Consider the following 23,914-nt stretch of genomic DNA (forward strand, 5'->3'; position numbering starts at 1 on the left):
GGCTAAATATATTTTACCCCCTAAATCTTTTGCGTGTTTTGCATTTTGTCTTCTCAAATTCGAAACTCAACACTTTGCTCTTTAGATTTGTTAAAGTGCAATATTTTGTTTTCTAAACTTACTAAAAAGTCAATAAATAGTTAAAATGCAATATTTTACTCCCTAAACTTTTTAAAAAGCCAATCATAGTTTGTTACCTAAAAATAACAATACTAAAATGTAGAGAAAAATAGCTTAAATATTAAGAAAAACATTTATTATCTAAGTTCAAAGTCGTTATATTTCGTAGTTACATGTGAAAATCATGAATAGCCTTGCAAACATTTTTTAAAAATAAAAAATCAAAACTGATAACTATTAAATTTTGAAGGCATTTATGAAATTTTACGTCAAAACTATTAATTTATAGTTTTAACCAATTTTTATATTAGTGTTCGGACCAAAGTATAAAAAAAAAATTATAATTTTATGAAGGGTATGTAATTTGGGGCAAAGTGTATCAATTCAATAAGGACAAAATATCTGATTTTAAATGTGGGGAATAGTGTAAAACACAAAGATTGAAAGGGTAAAACATATTTAACTCTTATTACAATTTTCATATTGTCTCCATGTTCCTTTTCTTTTTCTTTTAAATCAAAATTGGATGTTTATTGAGATGTCTACTCCTTTTGTTTTAAAATTACAAATCTAATTTATCTTACAAAATAAACTCATTGGAAAAATTAACTTATTTCCCTCTTTTCTTTATTTATGTAAATTTACATATTGAAATAGAAAATCCATCATTTTTAATTAAGTTGGTTAAAATTGTTAGTTTGGTTTAAATTAGATATTGTTATTCACAAAATTATTCTCAACAATTATTCAAATTACTTTCTATCAAAATTAAAGTTGGTACGTATATTATTTACTTTGTTCCAAAGAATTAAAACAAATTTCTAGATAATAATTATTTTATTAAGAAAATTATCTTGTTTCACTTATTGAAGAAAAACTATCTACGAAATGTTTTTCTTCCTTTTGCTTGAGCTAAAAATTATTTTTTCCATTCAAACAACTTCCACAATTAAAATAAATATCCAATTTAAATAAATTCACCCAATAATATCAACATGTTAACGATCCCAAAACCCCATTCAATATTTCAGGCTAACAATGGCAAGATGGTTTGACTCCAAAAATAGAAAAATAGACAAATAAATTAATTAATTAATGAGAAAATTAACTACTTCCCAAGGGATATGAAGGGTGCTAGGGTGTGGGGTTGTCATGGCATTGCATGGCAACGAAAAAAAGGAGAGAGTATGGGTAATGGTGTACTGTGGAGATGGTAAGAATTTACGTGGTGGTGATGGATCTATGGGTGGAGGCTGTGGGTAGTGAAGTGGTGGAGAAGGGGAAGAAGACGTGGCCGATAGTGATACTGTATGGTTAAGAAAGGTCGAGAAGTGAGGATTTGGTGGAGTTGTTGCCGGGTGGCCATTGGAAAGAGATGAAGGCGGGGATGTTAAAGTGATCCTACGGGAGTTTGAAATATGTTTTTTTTTTGTTTTAAAGATTAAAGCATCTCAATTGATTATAAAATAGAAGGATGTAAAACTCAAAAATGGTAGAAATAATTTTGAGAGGCTAATAATTTTCATATTACACAAATAGTTTGCATGCAACACATAGTAGATCATAAACCTTTTTGAAAAGTGTCTCAAATCTATTTTTGAGTCATTAGTAGTATCCTAGCTAATATATAAAAAATATTCTTGTAAAAGAGTTTCCTATTATTATAAAGGAAATATCACGATCTTCTTTTAAGAATAGACATCTTTGACAATTATAGAATTAATTTTATATATTGAATCTTCCTATGCGATTAAAAAATATATATATAAGAAGAGATTTTAATATAAAAAAATAAAAAAAGTGAGAGTCTCCTTTTGGGTATAATTGGGACTCAGGGATTTCAAAGCTCTAAGATTGTAATCCCCTTCAGCAATAGTGACAATTCTTCTTTGACTTTGCTCGTAGGCTTTAAACTGAACCACATAAATTTTTATGTACTATATGTTTTTGTCCTCATCCTCTTGTTCTTATTTGTAGTATCCTAGCTAATATATAAAAAATATTCTTGTAAAAGAGTTTCCTATTATTATAAAGGAAATATCACGATCTCCTTTCAAGAATAGACATCTTTGACAATTATAGAATTAATTTTATATATTGAATCTTCCTATGCAATTAAAAAAATATATATATAAGAAGAGATTTTAATATAAAAAAATAAAAAAAAATAAAAAAAAGTGGGAGTCTCCTTTTGGGTATAATTGGTACTTAGGGATTTCAAAGCTCTAAGATTGTAATCCCCTTCAGCAATAGTGACAATTCTTCTTTGACTTTGCTCATAGGCTTTAAACTGAACCACATAAATTTTTATGTACTATATGTTTTTGTTCTCATCCTCTTGTTCTTATTTGTTTGTCGTAGTTTTTCACAACAAACTAATACATTGATTAAATTAAATTTCCATCATAATATATTTTATAAGGTATTAAAGTATAGTTGATTCTCTTTAATAAAATTATGTGTTAACTTTAGAATTCAATTTTAATAGAATCAATATTTTCCTACAAGTCTTAATGGTCTATACTCAAACTTATTCTTTTTAGCATAAAGTTTTGAGAGAAATTGAAGTTTTAATAGGATAAGGGCATTTTGGTAAAAGTATTAGATTATATAAGAACTTACAATTATTTATTTTGGGCTTTTATAAGTTGAGCTAATTATTTAATCAAAACTCATTACGATTAATAAATTAAAATCCAAATGCCCGAAACCGGAATTTTGGGTAAAATTGGTCCTCTAACAAAACAAAATATAACTTATAGCCATGTTTTACAACTATTATTTAAAGTTAGTTTTTTTTCTTTAAATTAATTTTAAACTACAGTTTGAAAATGTCACTTTTATAAAAATTTGAAATCATGGTTTCAAATCTAAATTGATACTAAATTTAGTGGACGTCACCAAATTTCAAAATAGGCCCCAAATATATATTTTAATGGACGTCACTTTCAATCAAAACTTTCGAAGCATACCCACTCAATTTAGTGGCCCAAATTTCAATTTTCTCACCTAAATACTTCCACGGGCAAGAAACAGGAGAAAAAAATAAGGGCTAAACACAGGCGAGCCATGTGATGGTGTAAAGGTCAAATTTGGAGAATAGCAAAGCGACAAGCATGAAGAAGACAGTTGAGTAAGGGTCTGAGCACATTACTTACCAAACCCTTATCCAAGCTGAGCTGGTCTGCCCCCTCTAGTCAATGCAATACGTGCCTGCATATACTAGTTTAAATTCTAGATGCCTGACGTGTTAATAAACGCATGTACCCATCCATTCATTTAAAATCCTTTTGGAGTGATTTTAGATAGAATGATATTGACATTATAGAAATTTTATCTAATATAAAAGTTTTTTTTTTTTTTTTTATAGAGTGAAACAAAGTTTCAAGAATAAATAATATTTTCTTATTAAATTATAAGTATTTTTTTCACAAAATTAGTCAAACAAAGTTAGGTGGTCTTATTAAGGTTTTCTTGAAAATCAAACCACCTCCATATTTGGATATAAATAAATGAAAGTGTTTTAATAGTGTTATTAATAATATATTATTTAATAAAAGAGTTGTGTTTTAAAGAAACTTTCGTAATAAAGTTAGATCATTTTTTAAAAAAAATAATAATTTCAAAAAAAAAATTACAAATACTTAATCGGTAACTATTTTCTAAAATAGTTTTAAAAAAAAGTTTTTATAAATATTTTTTAAAAATCATTTTTCGAACAAATTCTCTTTGGGAACTTAAAATGTTTTAACCTTATTTTCAATATTTTTAATATATTTTAAAAATATATTTTATATCTAGTATTTCATTTTTAAAGCCCGTCCGACACTGTTTTTATAATCTTTCTAATACTTGATAGATAAAAAAAAAATTTAAGTATTATAAATACTATAAACACTTTTTAAAATTATTGTCAAACATACTCGAAGTGTTCTTATTATAAGTGTTTTCTTCTACAACACTTATGTGAAAAATGCTTTTATGAGAATTTGAAAAAGTTATTATAAAAATGTTTTGGATGATATATCACATAAATATAAAAACGCTTTTAATAATAATAAATTACTAAAAGTGACATTTATTACAAAAAGAAAATATTATAATAAACTAAAAACTTTTATTACAAAAAAATATTAAAACATTTATATTGTTGAAAAATACTGAAAAAATTATTTTTATGAAAGGAAAGCTAAAAAAGAAAAGACTAAGAAGGAAGAGGAGAGTGAAAAGAAATGAAGGATAGTGAGAAATTGTATTTTAGAATATATATAAAATAAATAAATAAACCGAAGTGGTTTTTTAAAGAAACACAGTTGAGAGCTTCTCTAAAAAAACACTTTCAGTGTTTTTCTAAAATTTTAAAATATTATCAAATACCTATTTTTTATTTTTAAAAAGTCTTTAAGTATTTTTAGGATTAAAAACACTTTTAAAAAATATTACCAAATGAGTTCTTAATCATTCCATATCTTTGTATAATTATTTTTTAAAATAATCCTAAAACAATAAGTAAAAATAATTAGAATATATTCTTTAAAAATATCTTATTTTTTATTCTTAAAAATAAAAAATAAAAAATAATCTTTTAATTATCAAATATATTTTTCTATGTTTTTGGAGAATAAAAAACCTGTTTTCCAAACCCCATGCGGAAGGTTAGCCGCCTCAAACTCTCAAGTGGGTGTTATCACGCAACCCTTGCCACCTGGAGATACCAAATCTGAAGAGTCCTACGTTTCCTTCACTCTTAAGTGTAAATAAATTGAGAAATAAAAAATAAAATAAAATAATAAACAAATAAAATTAAACGTGGTTTCTTCCACCATCACGTCGCTGACCGCCACTCTGGTCATGATTTCTTTAACTGGAACTGGGCTGGCCCAAAACAAAAATGGTGAAGAAAAAGTAATATAAATGTGATAATCCACGTAGCAGCATAATATAATAAAAATAGTGGGTTTAGGCTTTGTTTTAAACGTTTTTTTTTTTAAAAAAATTTAATATTTTGTAAGTTATGTTTTCAAATTTTTTTTTAATTATATTTAATATTTTATTTTTAATTATTCTTTTATATATATCCCATTATTTTTTAAAATAATCCTAAAATATAATTAAAATATAATTTCAAAAAATATCATTTTTTGTTTTTAAGAATAAAAGTTATTTTTTATTTTTTTATTGTTAAATACATTTTCTTGTTTTTTTCAATTCTTAAAAAATAGAACGTTGCATATAAGAAGTACTTTTAAAATTGATAAATTGATTTGGTACATATTTCATTTCTTTTTTCATGCATTCCTATATTTGGATAACTCGATGACAATAAGAATAAAATAAAAAAATAATTTCATAAAAATGAAAACTATTGTAAAATAATAAAGTGGAATGAGAAAAAAAAAAGGAAAAAGAGAAATTAGAATGAAGAAAGAGAACATAATAAATTTTCATTACAGGTATTTTCTTTTTATAAGAAATTACAAAGAGATATACATCAATATGAATGATCATCCATAAGTTATCATAATTCAATAAATTCTCATATTTTATAATACTCCCTCTTGGATGATTCATAAGAATATGGTAACTACCTCATTAAAAACCTTGTCAGTAAAACCTAATGAGACAAAACCTGGACAAATGAAAAAATAGTACATACATCCATCTTAGCATTCTCCCGCTCATGTAAACATGATTATGATTTCTTCAACATTTCAATTAGTGGATCTCTCAATCTTCGCATTCCAATGTCATACCTTAACTTTTTCAATGTGGTAAAATGTAACGCCTTTGTGAATAGATCTGCTAGATTATTGCATGACCGAATCTATTGAACATCAATCTCACCTTTCTTTTGGAGCTCATGAGTATAGAAGAATTTAGGGGAGATATGCTTAGTTTTGTCATATTTTATGAATCCTCCTTTAATTTGTGCAATATAATCAACATTATCTTCATATAACTTGGCTGCATTGCCTTTGATGGAAGGGAGTCCACATGTTCCTTGAATATGTTAGATCATTGACCTTAGCCATACACATTCACGACTTGCTTCATGAATTGAAGATGTGGCTACCATTGTCTACTTGATTGATCTCCAAGATATTGTCGTTCCACCGTAAGTAAAGACATATCCCGTTTGAGATTGATCTTTATGAGGATCTGAAAGATATCCTGCATCTACATACCCAATCAATTGTGGTTTTGATTCTTTTGAATAATATAAGCCCATGTCACTTGTTCCACGAAGGTATCACAATATATGTTTAATCTCATTCCAATGTCTTTTAGTTGGGGTAGAACTGTATCTTGCTAGCAAGTTGATATAGAATGCTATGTCTGGTCTAGTACAATTTGCAAGATACATTAGTGCACCGATTGCACAGAAATATGGTACCCTGGACCAAGCAATTCTTCATTTTCTTCTTTAGAATGAAATGGGTCTTTGTTCACTTCAAGTGAACGAACAACCATGGGGGAATTGTCTGGATGTGATTTGTCCATATAAAATCGTTTTAATATTTTCTTTATATATGTCGATTGATGGATTAATATACCATTTGAACAATGCTCGATCTGCAAGGTTAGACAATACTTATTTTCCCCAAGTCTTTCATTTCAAATTCCTTCTTTAAATAATTGGTTGCTTTTGTGAGCTCTTCAACAGTTCCTATAAGGTTTAAATCATCCACATATACTATTGTAAGCCCGATTTTCGATTTCTTGATAAAAACGCATGGGCAAATTGAATTATTCACATATCCTATTTTTAACAAATACTTACTTAAACGATTATACCACATGCATCTAGATTGCTTTAATCTGTATAGAGATCTTTCTAGTTTGATTGAGTACATGTTTCGAGGTTTTCAATTGGTTATTTCAGGCAATTTAAATCCTTTAGGGATTTTCATATATATGTTAGTATCTATAGACTCATAGAAATATGTTGTAACAACATCCATGAGACCCATATCTAGTCCTTCAGAGACTATTAAACTTCGCAAGTATCGAAATGTGATTGCGTCCATTACTGGAAAATAAGTTTCCTCATAGTCTATACCAAGTCTTTGAGAGAAACCTTGAGCAATAAGTCATGCTTTATATCTTATGATTTCATCATTCTCATTTCGTTTTTTCACAAAGAGCCATTTATATCCAACAAGTTTTATGTTTCCAGATGTTTGAACTATAGGTCCAAATACCTCTTGTTTTGTTAACAAGTTTAGCTCTGTTTGGATTGCTTCTTTCCATTTTGGCCAATCATTCCTTTTTTGACATTCATCCATAGTTTTTGGTTCTTGATATTCATCATTTCTCATTATGTTCATAGCCACTTGGAATGCAAATATATTATCTATGATAATATCACTACGGTTATTTGTTTCTCCTATGTAACTCATTAAGATCTCTTCAATTCTAGATACCGATATTTGATCAATTTGTGCCTCTTCAGGGGCTAACTGTTTGTTGAGTTGAGTTTCATTATTTGACCCTTTCATATTTGTGAACTCTTTAAGAGTACCAAACTTTTCATATGTTGTTCTTTTTTCTTTTTTTAGGAATTGAATCCTTTGAGCCAATAGGTCTGCCACGCTTCAGGCGTGTCTTAGATTCACTTGCTATGACATTCTCTAATTGTCCTTCAGGGACATCAATATGTGTTGGGGCATTCACAACTGGCGCGTATGACTTCGTTACTTTCTTTATATTTGTGAAAACATCAAGTAACTGATTTTCAAGTCCTTGCAAATGAACAATCCTGTGAACTTCTAATTCACAGTCTTGTATAGGGATTAAGATGAGACAAGGAGGATACATACCATGTAATGTCTTGCCATTTTCTTGGAATTGACTTGCCTCCCCCTAATGGTGGGAAAACATTTTCATCAAAATGACAATCTATAAAGCGGGTAATAAAAACATCACCTGTGAATTATTCAAGATAATGAATAATAAAGGGAGAATTAAAACCAACATATATACCAAGTCGACGTTGAGGACCTAACTTGGAACATTGAGGTGGAGCTATGGGAACATAAGCAGTACAACCAAAAATACGTAAATGTGAAACATTTGGTTGGGAGCCTAAAGTAAGTTGTAAAGGTGAGCATTCATGATTAGTTGTAGGACGAACTTGAATTAAAGTGGCAGCATGAAGAATAGCATGCCCTCAATCAGACAAAGGCAATTTTGTTCTCAAGAGTAATGGTCTTGCAATCAGTTGCAAATGCTTAATAAAAGATTCAACTAGTCCATTCTGAGTGTGATTATGAGCAACAAGATATTCAACATCAATACCAATCGACATACAATAATCAAGAAATGTTTGAGATGAGAATTCGCCAGCATTATCAAGACAAATTGTCTTAATAGAGTGATTAGGGAATTGCACCTTGAGTTTAATTATTTGAGCAAGTAACCTAGTAGAGGCAACATTTCTAGTTGAAAGAAGACAAACATGAGACCAACTAGTTAATGCATCAATTAAAACCATAAAATAACGAAAAGGTCCACTAAGTGGATGAATAAGTCCACAAATATCACCTTGAATACATTCTAGAAAGGTTGGTGATTCATATTCAATCTTGGTAAATGATGGTTTAATAATTAATTTGTCTTGTGAGCAACCAACACAATTGTAATCATTGGGCATCAGAATCTTCTGGTTCTTCAAGGAATGCCCAAAAGAATTGTTGATAATACAACACATCATGGATAATCCTAGATGACTAAGACGTTCATGCCAAGTCATAAAAGTTTTTAAGTCACAAAACTTCTGGTTCATGACAACATATGACTCAATGGGTCTAATGATTGTTTGATATAGCCCATAAGAATAAGAAGGAAACTTTTCCTAAATGTGTTTTTTCCCAGAAATAACTAAATAAATGAGAAGATATTTATTACTATCATCATTCATAGTTTCAATATGATATCCATTTTGGGGAATAGCCTTGAAACTGAGAAGATTTTGCTTGGATTTAGTACAATAAAGAGCATCATTAATGTGGATTTTAGTTTCACTAAGTAAAATAATAGTTGCTCTTCCAAAGCCTTGAATCAAGTCTATAGGACCTGATATTGTATTAACATTAGACTTAACCAACGATAAGTTAGTTAAATATTTTTTATCATGAAGGATTGTGTGTGTTGTTGCACAATCTACAAGACATGCATCTACATTGGATGACGTATGATGTACCAAGGTATGAGAGAGATCCATGTATCTTCAAGTATAAATAAAGAAAAGAATTTAAATAAGAAATAATAAAATGTGAAATAAACTATAAAAGATGAATAATAAACAATGTGTTCAAAGACGATAACAAAATAAACATATTTTCAAAGAACTAAATAAAAACATAACATTTAATCATAATAAACATTTTCATCGCCAATTAGATGGTTAATTTTCCCATTAGGATTCTCAAAGAAATTTGAGATATCTAAATGGGTTAGATTCACTGGACCATCATTATCAATGAAGTTCATTTCAACTTCCCTTCCTTTTACTTTTATCAAGGCTTGATAAAGGTCAACAAAATGCTTTGAAGTACAACAAGTATGTGACCAATGTCCTTTCATACCACATCTATGACATTTATTCTCACAAGCATGTTTACTTTATGGTTCTATCATCTTTTCAGGTTGTGCCTCTAAATTATTCCACTTCTGGTGGTTTGAGTTATTCTTTTTACTTTGAGAACCACTACGATGAGAAGAATTATGTTTAATACGACCTTAATCGCAACCACGTACTCTACCTCAACCTCATCCATATCCACGTTCTTATCCATGTCCAAGAGTTTGAATAGATGTGGCATTGGCTTCAGGCAATGACACAGACCCAATAGGACAAGAGTGATGGTTTTTCAATAAAAGCTCATTATTTTGTTCAGCCACAAGAAGACATGAGATCAATTCTGAATATTCAGTGAAATGACGCTCTCGATATTGCTGCTACAGGAGCACGTTTGAGACATGAAAAGTCATAAATGTTTTTTCAAGCGTATCTTCTTCAGTGACCTTTTCCTCCACACAATTTTAATTGTGAGCAAATTTTAAATAAGGCTGAGTTATAGTCACTAACAAACTTGAAATCTTGTAATCTCAAGTACATCCAATCATAGCATGCCTTTGGAATGATTATGGTTTTTCGGTGGTCATATCGTTCCTTTATATTATTTCAAATGATGAAATGATCTTTGATCGTAAGGTATTCACATTTTAATCCTTCATCAATGTGATGACGAAGGAATATCAAAGCTCTAAGCGATCCTATAGGGATGCATCATTACCTTCTTTAATGGTATTTCCAAGATTCATGGCATCTAGATGAATTTTAGTATCCAGAACCCGAGATAAGTAGTTTTTGTCCAAAATATCGAGGGCAACAAATTCAAGCTTTGTAAGGTTTGACATTATTTGAAAACTTTTTATGAGAAAGAAGAGAGAAGAGTCTTTCTATTTCTCTAAAGAGAAAAATGTCTTTTTATTTCTCTAAATAGAGTAAAATATTTCTATTTTTTTGTAGAGACTATTCGTGCTGATAATGTGTTATAAAATAATAAAGTGGAAGGGGAAGAAAACGAAAAAGAGAAATTAAAATATAAGAAGAGAACATAGTGAATTTTCATTAGAGGTATTTCTCTTTTATAGGAAACCACAAAGAGATATACATCAATATCGATAGTTATCCACAAGTTTGATAAATTCTCATATTTTATAACAAAAAAAAAACTTTCTATATCTTAAAAGGTATTTTTATCGATGTGATTAATTTTTTATTTATAAGTAAATATTATTTTTAAAATTTTATTATTTATTCCAAAAGAAAAACTTTAATTGATGTCTTTTAAAATTAAAATAAAAAATTATTTTAAATTATTTATTAATTTGTTATCATGAATTTATATTCGTATCGTGATGATTTCGTATCGTGATGAAACATTGAAATGCTAACAAATAATTACGCCGAACTCACATGCATAATCAAATTTATTCCTATCACGCCCGTGCCAATCATGACCTTCCTGTTTACTGCGCAAGCATCAGGTGACTGAACAGGCGAGAGCAGTGAGCGGCACACGAAAACAAGCAGAGGCACACGACGAGCGAGTGCCGGAGCGTGGTTATGTGACTTACGTCCCACTTTGCCATGTATCCCACATTTTTTGTGCCTTTAAATTTCCTCACTCCACAGCAGTTAACTACTGGCCAATATCTCAACAAACCACACCTAACGCTCCTCTTCCTCCTCCTTCCCAAAACGACGGCTTTTCATCCATGGCCCTCCGCCCTCTGCTCCATCTCCTTTGCCCCCTCTGCTTCCACTGGATCGCCGAGGAGATGACCGTCTCCGTCCTCGTCGACGTTACCACCGCCGCTCTTTGCTCCGGCGCCTCTACCTGTGCTGAGGTCATTTACATTAATGGTCTTCAGCAGACGGTATTTCACTCTCTTCTTCTCCGTCGTTCTCACTGTTGTTTTGGTTTTCTGTCAATGAAAAACAAAAATTCGGTCAAATGATTAAAATTTTAATTTCTTTGTTTTTCCCATATTTTCTTCGGAGCCAAATAAATTTTCTCTCCTTGTTTCTGGACTGGACTCATCTTTGATCATAACTTTCTCTTATTTTCTTATTCTTGACTGAGATTATAGAATTAATTTGTACAAATAAACATTTCATTCATCAATTTGAAAATTTATGCTGAAATTTTAGTTTTCAAAGGTTAGCATGACCGCACTGAAAGATAGCGTTGATTGGGAAAAGGAAGCTTGAACTCCTCGCTTTCAACTCCAATATCAATTTTCCTTTTGGAAGCTAATGCTGAGACAGCTACTGTTTTGGCACGTCCATATAATATTAATTTGTTCTTTTTCATTTTTCTGTCAATATTTGTTTTTTGACTGGTAGGTGTATTCATGGATATGCTGTTTAAACTTTGATGAGCTGAAAGAGGTGTAAGGAAATGGTCAATTTTTTGGTATTCATCCTTTTTTTTTTTTTTTTACTTAGTCATCCCATAAGTAAGTCAACTCTTGCTTTCAAGACAAAAGTTGTTTAATATTGTATACCCTTCTCCAATAAAATCTCCATCCCAACTGCTCTCATGTCTGTCAGCATGCCCTATGTAAAAAGAATCAGGATCCCATCAATGGTTTAGCAGCACCCACCTAATAGATTTACATGATCAAGGGTTTGAGATTATCTCATGATTCTGGATCACTTGAAATTACTCTGTTTATAGTTGGGGTGCCCATTAAATAAAGACCCAGTAATGGGATAGTATAGACCTAAGGTATCATGCTGTTGTGCTACCAAGGAACCATGCTTCAGGTCAGGGGTTCAATGGAGATGTTCCCAAAATTTTCAAGGGTTGACTATCAAACTAGGGATTCCAGTATTGTGGCATATATGATAATGATAAACTGAGTGAACACGGCCAATATAGATGGTTGTTTCTTGGAAGTACTGTGACATTTTAGACGCCATTGTGGTCCACTGATTCTTTTTAGTACAATATGTCATTTATTTGTTTAAACTGTAGCATTTTTCTGATATTTCAGTTTGCTAGATACCTTATATTGGAATTAGTGGTACATCACTTTCATCATTATAGTGGGCCATGTTAACTTGTCAATTGTGGGGCAGCATGAATTAGTGCATATTTATGGTTAAGAGCGTCCAGGCTGGCTTTCTCTTCTATTACCATCTCCTTTGGTGGTGGTTTTCAAATAGTTGATTTATGATTTGGAGAATTTACACTCAAAATTTCCAGTAAGCACGTGCTATTCACATGGTTTTTTTCCTACTGGAGTACTAAGCTCTCATGTCATCTTGGCTTGTTGTTTTAGTACTATACCATTGTTTTCTTTTAACCCATGCAAGTTGGCACTAAATTTTGTCTATAAGTGTATAGCCGCAGTGGCTGTAGCAAAGCCAGGGTGTTGACACTAGGGAGTATGAGAAAATTTCACAAAGATGGAAAGGACAGTCTATGAAATAAGCATTTTTTGGGCAAGCTAGTAGGTTAACCCTGGATATGGTCAATGAAAAAATGAAGAGCTAAATACGATGTTTTAAATGTTGACAAGCAGCTAGAGCTGTAAACAAGATGAATGGAGTGGAACAGTAGCTGCTCTAGCTTTGATTGCAAAATTAATGAGGTTAAAATACCTCACATTGTTTATTTCACAAGTGACCTCAACCAAGACTCCAATCTAGCTGATTTTAGAGTGCTCTTGAGCTGATCCAAGCTCAGTACTGGGCTGCTTGAGCTCAATGCACAGGCTAAAAAACTCCAAAATAGGGTTGAGTTTGGCTCAGTAATCTTATGATGAACTTGAACAAACCTCTAATTGTGCCAAGATCAAGTAGCTTGCTTCAATCTTGCTGCCAGAAAAGAGCTGCACACTGCTTTGGTTTTGGGTGAAGGCACCAAGAGATTGGAGAAAGGGATTTGGGCTAAGGTTGTTAGAAGATTTTATAACACTCATTTTCTGGAAGATGATACACACTAAAAGAAAAAAATCCTATATATGACTATATATTATTTGATATATGGAGCTAATGGTGTTGGTAAATTATGATTCTAAATTTTCCTTATTCATATGTGGAATTGATGATAGCAAACTGAAGAGCAGATTAAATATTTAGAATACATTTTACAAATAGTGGGCAGTAGTTGAAGGATCAAAGTGTATTTGGAGGGCCAAGCTAGATGTGCATTTAGGTTGTGATGAGTCCTGGAACCCGTACTTAGAAGGTTTAGCAGAATAGTGTTTTTGATGATGAGTCCAAATAATTATTATGTGGAAGTTATAATGTTCATAAGCTGTGATTCTGAATTTTCCTTTGCACTGATTTTTTTTAATTTTTTTTTTTACCATAACATTCAGGTATATCTTCTTTCCTTGTAGGTTGTTGGAATTTTCAAGATGGTGGTGCTTCCAGTATTAGGTCAGCTTGCAGATGAGTATGGCCGGAAACCACTGCTAATGGTCACTGTATCCACATCTATATTCCCTTTTGGTATATTTTTTCTGAATATCTACATTTTGCACAATAATTCTGCGTATGTGTTTTGAGTAAACACCAGAGGTTTCCCTAAAGCCAGATATTTTATGCAATGAGGAATTCTTTCTGAACCAATTAACATATATAGTTCTTAAAAAATATATGTTGCCCAGTGTCTCTGCTAGCATTTGTACTTTGGAAGTCTATGATTAATGGACAACATGTGCATATCGATCATGAGCTTGTAAAGAGTTACAGAACTTAGTGACCTGCAAATCAAATAGACAATGAATATCTGCAACATGATTTCTGATACAAATCCTGGGCTCTTTTATGCAAGTGATTATATACTTATATTTACCACCCCAGTATATTTCTCAGTAAATACATGATGGTTTCAAGATGTTGCTGCATTGTACTCTGAGGTGGGACATGAATATTCACAAGGTTCCTTATGTTTTCATTGCCCATGTTCCTGTTTCAGCTGTACTTGCTTGGAATAAGTCAAAAGGATTTGTATATGCTTATTATGTGCTTCGTACGGTTTCATATATTCTAAGTCAAGGGAGTATTTTCTGCATATCGGTTGCTTATGTGGTAAGAAATTTTCCTTATTGTTATTGATTAAAATCGTGGATTGGGTTAAAAAGAATCACATTTTCCTTTCCACTAGTAGGCTGATGTGGTTGAGGACAGTAAGAGGGCTGCTGCATTTAGCTGGATTACTGGAATTTTTTCTGCTTCACATGTCTTGGGAAATGTTCTAGCACGTTTTCTTCCTGAAAAGTACATTTTTGAGGTATATCAGTGCTGTAACTCTATAATTAGCTTTAAACTGATTCTGTACTTCATTAATTTTGTCATATCCTCCTACTAATGAAGCCTTTTGTGTTTCAGGTGTCAATAGCCCTCTTAATCTTTGGTCCAGTTTACATGCAACTGTTTTTGGTTGAGACAGTTAGACGGGCTCCTAGGCAGGATCAACATTCAACTGGCTGCACAAAGATTTTCAAGGTTTTGCAGGAAAGATGCCTCTCTATGAAACATGCAGCAACTCTGGTTCTTAGCAGGTATATATGTTAATTACATTGTTGTTTCTGAATCTTGTTAATCTGGTATTTTAAGGGAACTCAACATACTTTTCTCTTTTTTTTCTTCACACTAAAATTATGTTGAATTTATCTTGCTAAAGAGCTCTGTTTTACTCCTCAGTCCAACACTCAAGGGAATATCTATTATTTCCTTCTTCTATGAGTTGGGTATGTCTGGCATCAGTGGGGTCTTGCTGGTAATATTCCTTAATCCAAAAAATCCAAAGCTGCTTACTTGTATGATTATAATCATTATTATAGGTCATGGTTTTGACAATTCTGGTGTTTTTAGGGTGCTAAACCTCAAATCTGACCCCTCTGCATAAACAGAGTAGGATACATGAAGCTGTATTGTTTTTGTGTAACAGTTCTGTGCCATTTATCTAAACATGGTTTGCCTATTGGCTGCATTCAGGTGAAATGGTAGTAGATTTTTTTGGCTTGCACAGTTTGTTGTGTTATATGGGGAAATAATACTTTTTTTCCCTGTTTTGAGAAATAAGCTTCACTTTGTCGCATGATTGACATCAGTTACAGGAACAAAATATATATTTCATTTCTTCATGGATCAAAATCCATATTTCCTTCATCTTTTTCAAGAAACACATACTTCTTTGATTTACAAGGTTGTGATAAATGAATATCCTACCAAACAAGGTATATAATAGTAGTAATAGCTATGATTGTTACTGTTATTGATGGCATCTATCTGGCATTGTAAATAGTAATTCAATAACACCCCTAGTATTACCCCCACACATTATAATGACAACTTGATAGATGTGATTGAAGGATAACGTCATGTGAAACTCATACAACTTCTTGACACTCATATAAATTGTATGTGCAGTATTATCTGAAGGCAGCCTTTGGTTTCAACAAAAATCAATTATCAGAAATTTTGATGATGGTGGGAATTGGTTCAATTTTCTCTCAGGTATCTACCTTGTAACTTGTATTTTCCTGTCTTTATTTCAGGGAAAGATAATGAGATATATTCGTATCAAGCCCAGTTTAGTGATCATAGAAGGCATGGTATAGACAAACTCATGCATATGTTGTTGATCTTTTGTGGCCTGCTGACCCCATAATGAAAGTTTTTGCTGTCACCTAATGTAGGATGTGTTCTTTCTTTCATGGAATGTTTTTCAATTCCTCTGAATTCTCCATCCAATTCTCACTTTGGGGTTTGATTGTAGATGTTGATCCTTCCTCTAATAAATCCATTAGTTGGTGAAAAACTAATACTTTGCACTGCATTGCTTGCTTCAATAGCTTATGTGAGTTTCTCTTGATTCACTTATTTCAATGTCCCTTCTATTTTGCTCATTTAATAAGGCATATTTCAAGTAAGGAAATTTCATCAATGTGCTTTTCCTGTGTAGGCATTGTTCTATGGGTTGGCATGGGCATCATGGGTTTGTACTCTTACCTACTTGATGAATGTTTACTTTTAATTCTGTCTCAAAGTAAAAGTCTTGTTGACTTACGGAAACAAGGGATAGTTTTGCAACTAAGGTTTCTAATGCAATGCTTTCCTACCTCTTCATACATCTTAATGGTATATATCTCATCGGATTTCAAAAAAAAAAAAAATATTGGCTCTCTTACAATCTGCAATCCCCCTTCCCCTCTCTTAAGAATCAATCTAATTGTCTGTGTTGATTGATAAGTGTCAACACTGAGAATTTGTAGTCTCATTATTAAACTAATTTGAAGTTTCATGACACATGATCTTACCTTTACTAATGGGGAGGCCCTGCATCATCACAGGTACCATACCTCAGTGCCTCATTTGGAGTCGTCTATGTCCTTGTGAAACCTTCTGTAAGTACTATTTCTATTGAATCTGTTTTCTTTCCTAGAATTCTGTAATGACATTCAATTATGGTTATTCACTTTATATTCAATTTTTTTTAAATATTTTTTCCTCTTTTCCTGTGGGTTCTTTCTTTTTACTTGACAGACTTATGCTATTATTTCAAAAGCATCAAGCTCATCCAATCAGGTATGTAAGGATATCTACCATCCCAGTGTTGGTAATGGTCATACCATTGTATCATGTGTAACAACTTGATTTGAATGCCTCATCAAGTTTAGTCAATCTTCCAAATCCAAATCATTAGAAAGCTGGATGTGTGAAACTCTATTCAGTAGAAATCAACATCATCAAGTTAAATTTGGAACTTGAATGAGCTAAAGTTTACAGTGCTAGGTTCTACAAAATCTAGCAAACTATTCTACCTTAGTCGAGTTTATTGTATAAAATTTCAAACCAAGTTGGTATTTATTCAATCCTTAAGCAGTTCTGAGAACTTGTCCATAGCTGTATTTACTAATGTTCAAAATGCAGGACCCCCAGACATCAACTGTTGAATTCACCATGTTCCTTTGCTTGTTTAGGGTCCCTTATTGAGAAATATGTTGATGAAAAAACACCCTGAATGCTTACAATTTTCATTTGTTACCATCTTTTTCATCCTCCAATTACCTTAGATTTTCAATTGTTGTGAAGGGAAAAGCACAAGGATTCATTGCTGGAATCCAGTCTGTCGCAAGTTTGTTATCACCACTCGCAATGAGTCCACTGACATGTAAGCTAACTGTTGACATCTTTTGATAAGTGAATTTCAGAATCATTTCAATTGTACTGCTGAATCATCATGTTGATGTTTCTCCAGCATGGTTCCTGTCTAGCAATGCCCCTTTCAAGTGCAAAGGTTTCAGTATCGTTTGTGCATCATTATGCATGGTAATCCCAAACTCTCTCTCTTTATCTGATTTTCTTTATTCATCTTCCCATCTCTTTAACTCCGAACATTTTCAATTTTCCCCAGATGATTGCTTTATGTTATGCTGTTTTCCTGAAACAAGATGAACCTGCAAATGATGAGTTGAACAACAATATTGATGACATGGAAGCAGCTCTTCTATCATAACTGTTGAAGATAGCAGGATAGTAGTAAGCTCAAAACAGGACTCTAAGGTTGCCAATGTGTGCATATTCCAGGGGATCCAAGCCTACCTCCTGGCTCAAAAGTCCAACAAAGGAAAATACATGCAATCCTGGTATTCCTTGTGTTGCTGTTGTAAATGATGGAATGTAAATAGTAGTTTTGCATAATCATCCAATATTATTTTTGCACAAGTTCTAGGCCAATATTGATTCAAGGTGAAAATGGGTTGGGATCAGGAAGTTACAAATTACAAGCTCGTGTTAAAAATAAAAAATTTTAAAATGGATTTGCACTTACCATAAAAATGGAAAAAATGAATAGCAAATTTCGGAACCTAATTATTCTTAGGCATGACTAATGATAGAAGTCATAGGACCACATGGAAGACGTGCCTAACCATACTTGGGCCATGTTTGGATAACTTTTGAGTAGTCAAGAACTTTTGTTAAGCTCAATAAGAGCTGTAATGTTGTTTGGCTAATTTTGTTCAAAAATTAGCTATCTATATTATTTATATACTAAATGAATTCAAGTACAATATAAGTTTATTCATATACTATTACAATATCAAACCATACCATCAATTTGTGTCACCTAAAATTGGGTTATTATCTCACAGTTTTTTTTTGGTTCATATGATTTTTAACATATTACTTGTTTTTCGTTTCTTTTTTAGTTTGTCTTAATATTAAAATATATAATATAAATATGTATAAAATTTTAAATTATCATATTCCTTTTAAAAATATATGTATGTATGTATGTATGTATGTATATGCATGCTATTTATTTGAATTCTTATTTTGAGGACATGTTTGAATACTTATTAAAGGTCAAATACATTTTCAATGGAATGTCAAAAAGTAAATGCCATAACCTAAACTCTGGTAAGAACTCGATCCATGATCACAAGTCAAATCTAAGGGTTACTCCTAATCCAAGTTGACACCAGTAAACCCTTTTTTTTTAATCTTAAAATCAATCACAATTTAATTTTTAATGAAATTCACTAAGCTAAAAATTCAATTAAATGAATTTTTCTTACCACTAACCTTCACTAGCTCATAAATGTTATTAATGTTCAACGTAAGAAACTATCAAAGTCTCTACAAGCATTTCTAAATCAAATATTCATTCCATTCATTCACAACCAACCAAAGTATAATCAAATTACATGTAGTCAAATTTACAAAATGAATACATCTCCAAAAGTTTAACACAAGTGAAACATTAAAATTTTTAAACAACTCTTAAACTTCTTAGGACATTCTAAAGCCCTCCCTAATCCACCTATGGGTCCTCAGAAACAATTTTTACATCTAAAAATTTTTAAGTAGAAATGAGTAAGCATTTTCACTTTGCTCAAGGAGGTGTCATAGACCAAAGATGGTAAACAAACATAAAAATAAACATTCAAAAATTAACCAAAATTTTATTTTAATTCAAATATATAACATGTAAACATCTTAATAATAAAAAGAAAATGAAAATGGAGATGTAATACTCAATCATATAATGTACTGTTGTTCCTGGGTTTTCATCAAAAGATATGTATTTGCACCAAAATACACTCCCCATTCGGAGTTTTTTAAGGTATATTTTTGTGTCTTTCACACTAGAGATCTCACTCCCTTCTTAGTTCACTCTCTCTCGAAGCTTTTCACTATTGTTCTCAATTTTTCACCAAAGGATATGTGTTTGTACTCGAATACACTCCCCATTCAGAGTTTTTCAAGGTATATTTTTATGTCTTTCACACTAAGGATCTCACTCTTTTCTTAATTCACTCTTTCTCGAGGTCTTCTCTCTTCACCATTTTTTTTCCATTTCATATAACCTTTCATTATTTTTTTTTTCACACAACTATGACATATATGCAATACATAATACCTACATATTGGAACTATTATTTCCACAATACATACATACATACATATATATATATATATAAACATAATCTAATTTTCTCAAAATTCAATGCAAATTCTTCAATTCTCATAAGTTAAATTATCAACAAATGACCATTTCATTATTTTCGTTAACCAAAAATTCATAAATCATCATGAAATAAAATTTAAACAACAATCATATACCAAATCACAAGCAAGAATCACAAGTATAAATAGATCTATCTCATAACAACAATATCTACCATTTTTTTCTTTCAAAATATATCAAATAAAAAATTTTAGGGATGAGCCACCCTACCAAAAACCAAGAATCTAACCATTAACTTTGAAATCAAATTCCACAATGATGTTTCCCACATAAAATAGAATATTTTCCTAGAATTTCTCATGGAACGGATTACATTTAGTCTATCAAACGTTGCATGAGCTCTTTTTTTTTCTCTCTCTCTCTCTCTCTTTCTTTTTTCTTTTATGTTCTTCTTCCCTCTCTACTATCATCAACTCCTATTCCTCTTTTTTATGTTGACCATTCCTTTCTTTTTCTTTTTCTTTTCATTTTTTTTTATCTCCCTTATAGTGGCTTCCATAGTTTCACGCAACCTTCATTTTTTTCTTGTTCTTTTATTTCATTTGTTTTTCGGTGACAAATTTCATGCCACTTACAACTTCTTCTTCTTTTATTATATATATATATATATATATATTTGTACTACTATCTATTTTTATTATTATTTACAATTTTCCCATATTGATTCATATACATCATCCCCAAATATATTTTAATTTCTCAAAAATCTAATTTTTATTAGGGGTTAATACACTTTACCCCCTCAACCTATCGCGTGTTTTGCACATTGTCCCTTTCGGGTTTAAAAGTAAACAAATTGTCCTCCAAACTTCTTAAATATTAGCACTGTGTCTTTTTTGTTGGACGGTATTAGTTTGAATGGACAAAAATGTCATGTGTTGTACACGTGACTTAATAAGTAAGGGTAGATTTGTGAATTGAATCACCAAAATAGAGTTCTTCCTCTTTCTTCTTCTTCGTTCTTCCTCTCAAATTCTAAGGAAGGTGTGGTTAGTTAAGCAGTCCTTGCCTGTTGAAGTCGTCATCGTCATCGCCACTAGTGTTGCTTAAGGTGTCGCCATTGGTGCTTTCGTAGGCACTCTCACCAACAACGCTACTTTCATCATTCCCACTCCTTCCCCTTAAGCTATTCTTAGTCCCCAAGCCATGGCTTCTTTCAATGTAATTCCCATTAATTTTTTTTTTACTCGTTGTTATGGTACCCTTTTTCTATCTTGTTGATTAGGTTTTGTTTTTGGGCAAAAGGGATTTTCGTTTTTATGCCCTTTTGCTCTATTTGGTTGCTGGGAAGCTGCGGGAAAAGAAAAGGGATAAATGAAACCTTGTTATTTGCCTTTTTCATCCTTTTTCTAGGCATTCTCTATTAAGCATGTGACCAGCTATAAATCTTCATGGTAAAATACAATTGGGTTCATATGTTTCTGGTTTATCTAGAATTATATGAGACGAAGTTGTTCAAAAATCTAGTTGGCATTAAAGAATAAAGAAAATCAATCAAAGCAAAGGAATTGTCCAACTGATGGAGATATTCATTAATATGTGACCATGGCTTCCTTGGCCCGTAGGCTCTTGTTGAGGTTCATTGGTATAAGCTCATAATTTTTCTGTTATGACTAGGTTTAATTCTGGCATATCATGTGTGATGAAGAGAATAAGAAGGAAGAAAGATGTTCAATCCAGGTAAAATTTCTTTGGTCCTATGATTTGCTATTTATTGTTGTAGTTAATGTTCTTGAACTTTTAGTTTTCTTTTAATTGTTTTGCAGATATTGTGGGTGTTTGAGGATTTAGAGTTTTAAAGGAGGAACGAAGTAGAAAAAAAAAGGAGAGCTTCATTTTGGTGATTCAATTTACTAATCTACCCTTATTAAGTCATGTGTGCAACACATGACATTTCCATCCATTCAAACTAATATCGTCCGACCCCTAGTATTCAAGAAGCTTAGAGGGAAATTTGTTTGATTTTAAACCTAAAGGAGTAATGTGCAAAACACGTGATAGGTTGAAGGGGCAAAGTGTATTAAGCTCTTTTTATTATATATACATATACTTACATTTCTAAATAGTGTATTTTTTTTTACATAAATTAAATTTCTTATTTCTCAATAAAATATAACTTATAACAATACCAAATCATAGACTTACATTTTTTTATCAACATAATTAATCCTCCAAAATCAAAATTATTAATTCTAATAATAGGTAAAACTTATCTAACTTCCTAAGAAATTCTCTATAGTAAAGGTGACATGGCACAAATTCAATTTGACCACTAAAGTTCTTCGAATTTTCCAATGCAAATTCAACACGTGTTCTTAACTTTGCCCTTTTACTTTTCAACCGCCACTTTGCTAGAAAATTTTCAAACTCACAATTTCCACATGACCTAAAATACCAGGATATTACATCCTATTCACCAAAAAGAAATTTTGTATCAAATTTTAGATAAATTAACTTCAAATATTATAGAAGAGTTGTGGATGGTGTTGTCCTGTTTCCTCCTTAGGGCAATCCACAATAACCCATACTTCATTTTGTTTTTTTGCTTTTGGTTTTTGTAAACCCTATCACAAAGTCCATAGTAATGTGATCTCATTTCCACTAAGGTATATGTAACAACCTTGCAAGTTTTTGATGCTCAACTTTCACTTGCTAACAAATTTGGACATTGACTACATATTAAGTGATGTCTCTCTTCATACTTTGTTCTATGAGCGTTTGCTAAAATTTCATTTCTCAATTCTAAATCCGTTGAAACACAAAGTCTTCCCTTAAATTTCACACTCCCATTTGCATGCATGGACCAATTCTTGAATACCTCACCTTTTACCAATTGAGCTTTAACTTTCTCTAAATCTCATAATGAACTTAGGCCTCCACTACTCTTTGGATAATCCTTGGTCTAGTCGACATACAATACAAGCATGGGCCTCGTCCTTCCTAACCAAGACATAACTTAAAATCCTTAATAATTATATACACCTCGAACTCTCTCAACCACAAGCTAGATAAATGTCTATAGTTCTTTCTACTAAGGGCATTTTCCATAACATTTGCCTTTCCTAGATGATAGTAAAGAGCTAAATCATAATTTTATAATGTCTCCATCCATCTATGTTGCTTAGAGTTCAAATCTTTTTTAGTAAAGATGTATTTTAAACTCTTATGGTCAAAGTACACCTCAAATTTCTCTCCATACAAATACTGTCTCCAAGTCTTGAGGGCAAAAAACCATTGTTGGAAGCTCTAAGTCATGTGTGATAGATAGATTCATTCATGAGGCTTTAATTGCCTTAAGACATAAGCTCTCACCTTGCCTTAATGTGTTAATACACATTGCCTTATTGTGTTAATACACACTGTCTTATTGTATCAATACACACTCAAGACCAATTGTAAAAGCGTCACAATAATTTGTAAATAACTCTCCAATAATAAGGGTGGTTAACATTGGAGCAGTCATGGATGAAAATTTCAGAAAAGATCTATGAAATTTCGTGTTTCAGAATGATACAAAAAAATGGGTGAAAAATCGGTGTGGAGAAATATCGAAAAAAATCACCAAAATATTAGTTAGGGCTGAATAATTGGAGAAATTCTAAAAAATTGTTGATGATTACAGAAAATCACCAAAAATTCGACAATTTTTTGAAAAAAAAAAATCAATGCTCTCTCCCCATTTTCCTAGTCCGTTAATTCAACGACTCTGAGCTTCCTTGCATTCCCAC

The 23,914-nt window shown here is 31.5% G+C and overlaps 1 protein-coding gene across 1 annotated transcript; it reads left to right on the forward strand.

Annotated features, from left to right (window-relative positions):
• Nucleotides 1–11,148: 11,148 nt before the first annotated feature.
• LOC100260232 (uncharacterized) lies at nt 11,149–18,379 on the forward strand. The gene is made up of 14 exons (XM_002266048.5): nt 11,149–11,568; nt 14,044–14,155; nt 14,625–14,737; nt 14,817–14,939; nt 15,038–15,210; nt 15,353–15,428; nt 16,082–16,168; nt 16,431–16,511; nt 16,617–16,649; nt 17,005–17,058; nt 17,198–17,239; nt 17,747–17,825; nt 17,913–17,983; nt 18,069–18,379. Exons 1-14 carry the CDS (start codon nt 11,407–11,409, stop codon nt 18,168–18,170), a joined length of 1,308 nt encoding a protein of 435 aa, XP_002266084.1. The 5' UTR covers nt 11,149–11,406; the 3' UTR covers nt 18,171–18,379.
• The last annotated feature ends 5,535 nt before the right edge of the window (nt 18,380–23,914 follow it).

The sequence above is a fragment of the Vitis vinifera genome, chromosome 13 (genome assembly GCF_030704535.1).
Source record: "Vitis vinifera cultivar Pinot Noir 40024 chromosome 13, ASM3070453v1".
NCBI lineage: Eukaryota > Viridiplantae > Streptophyta > Magnoliopsida > Vitales > Vitaceae > Vitis > Vitis vinifera.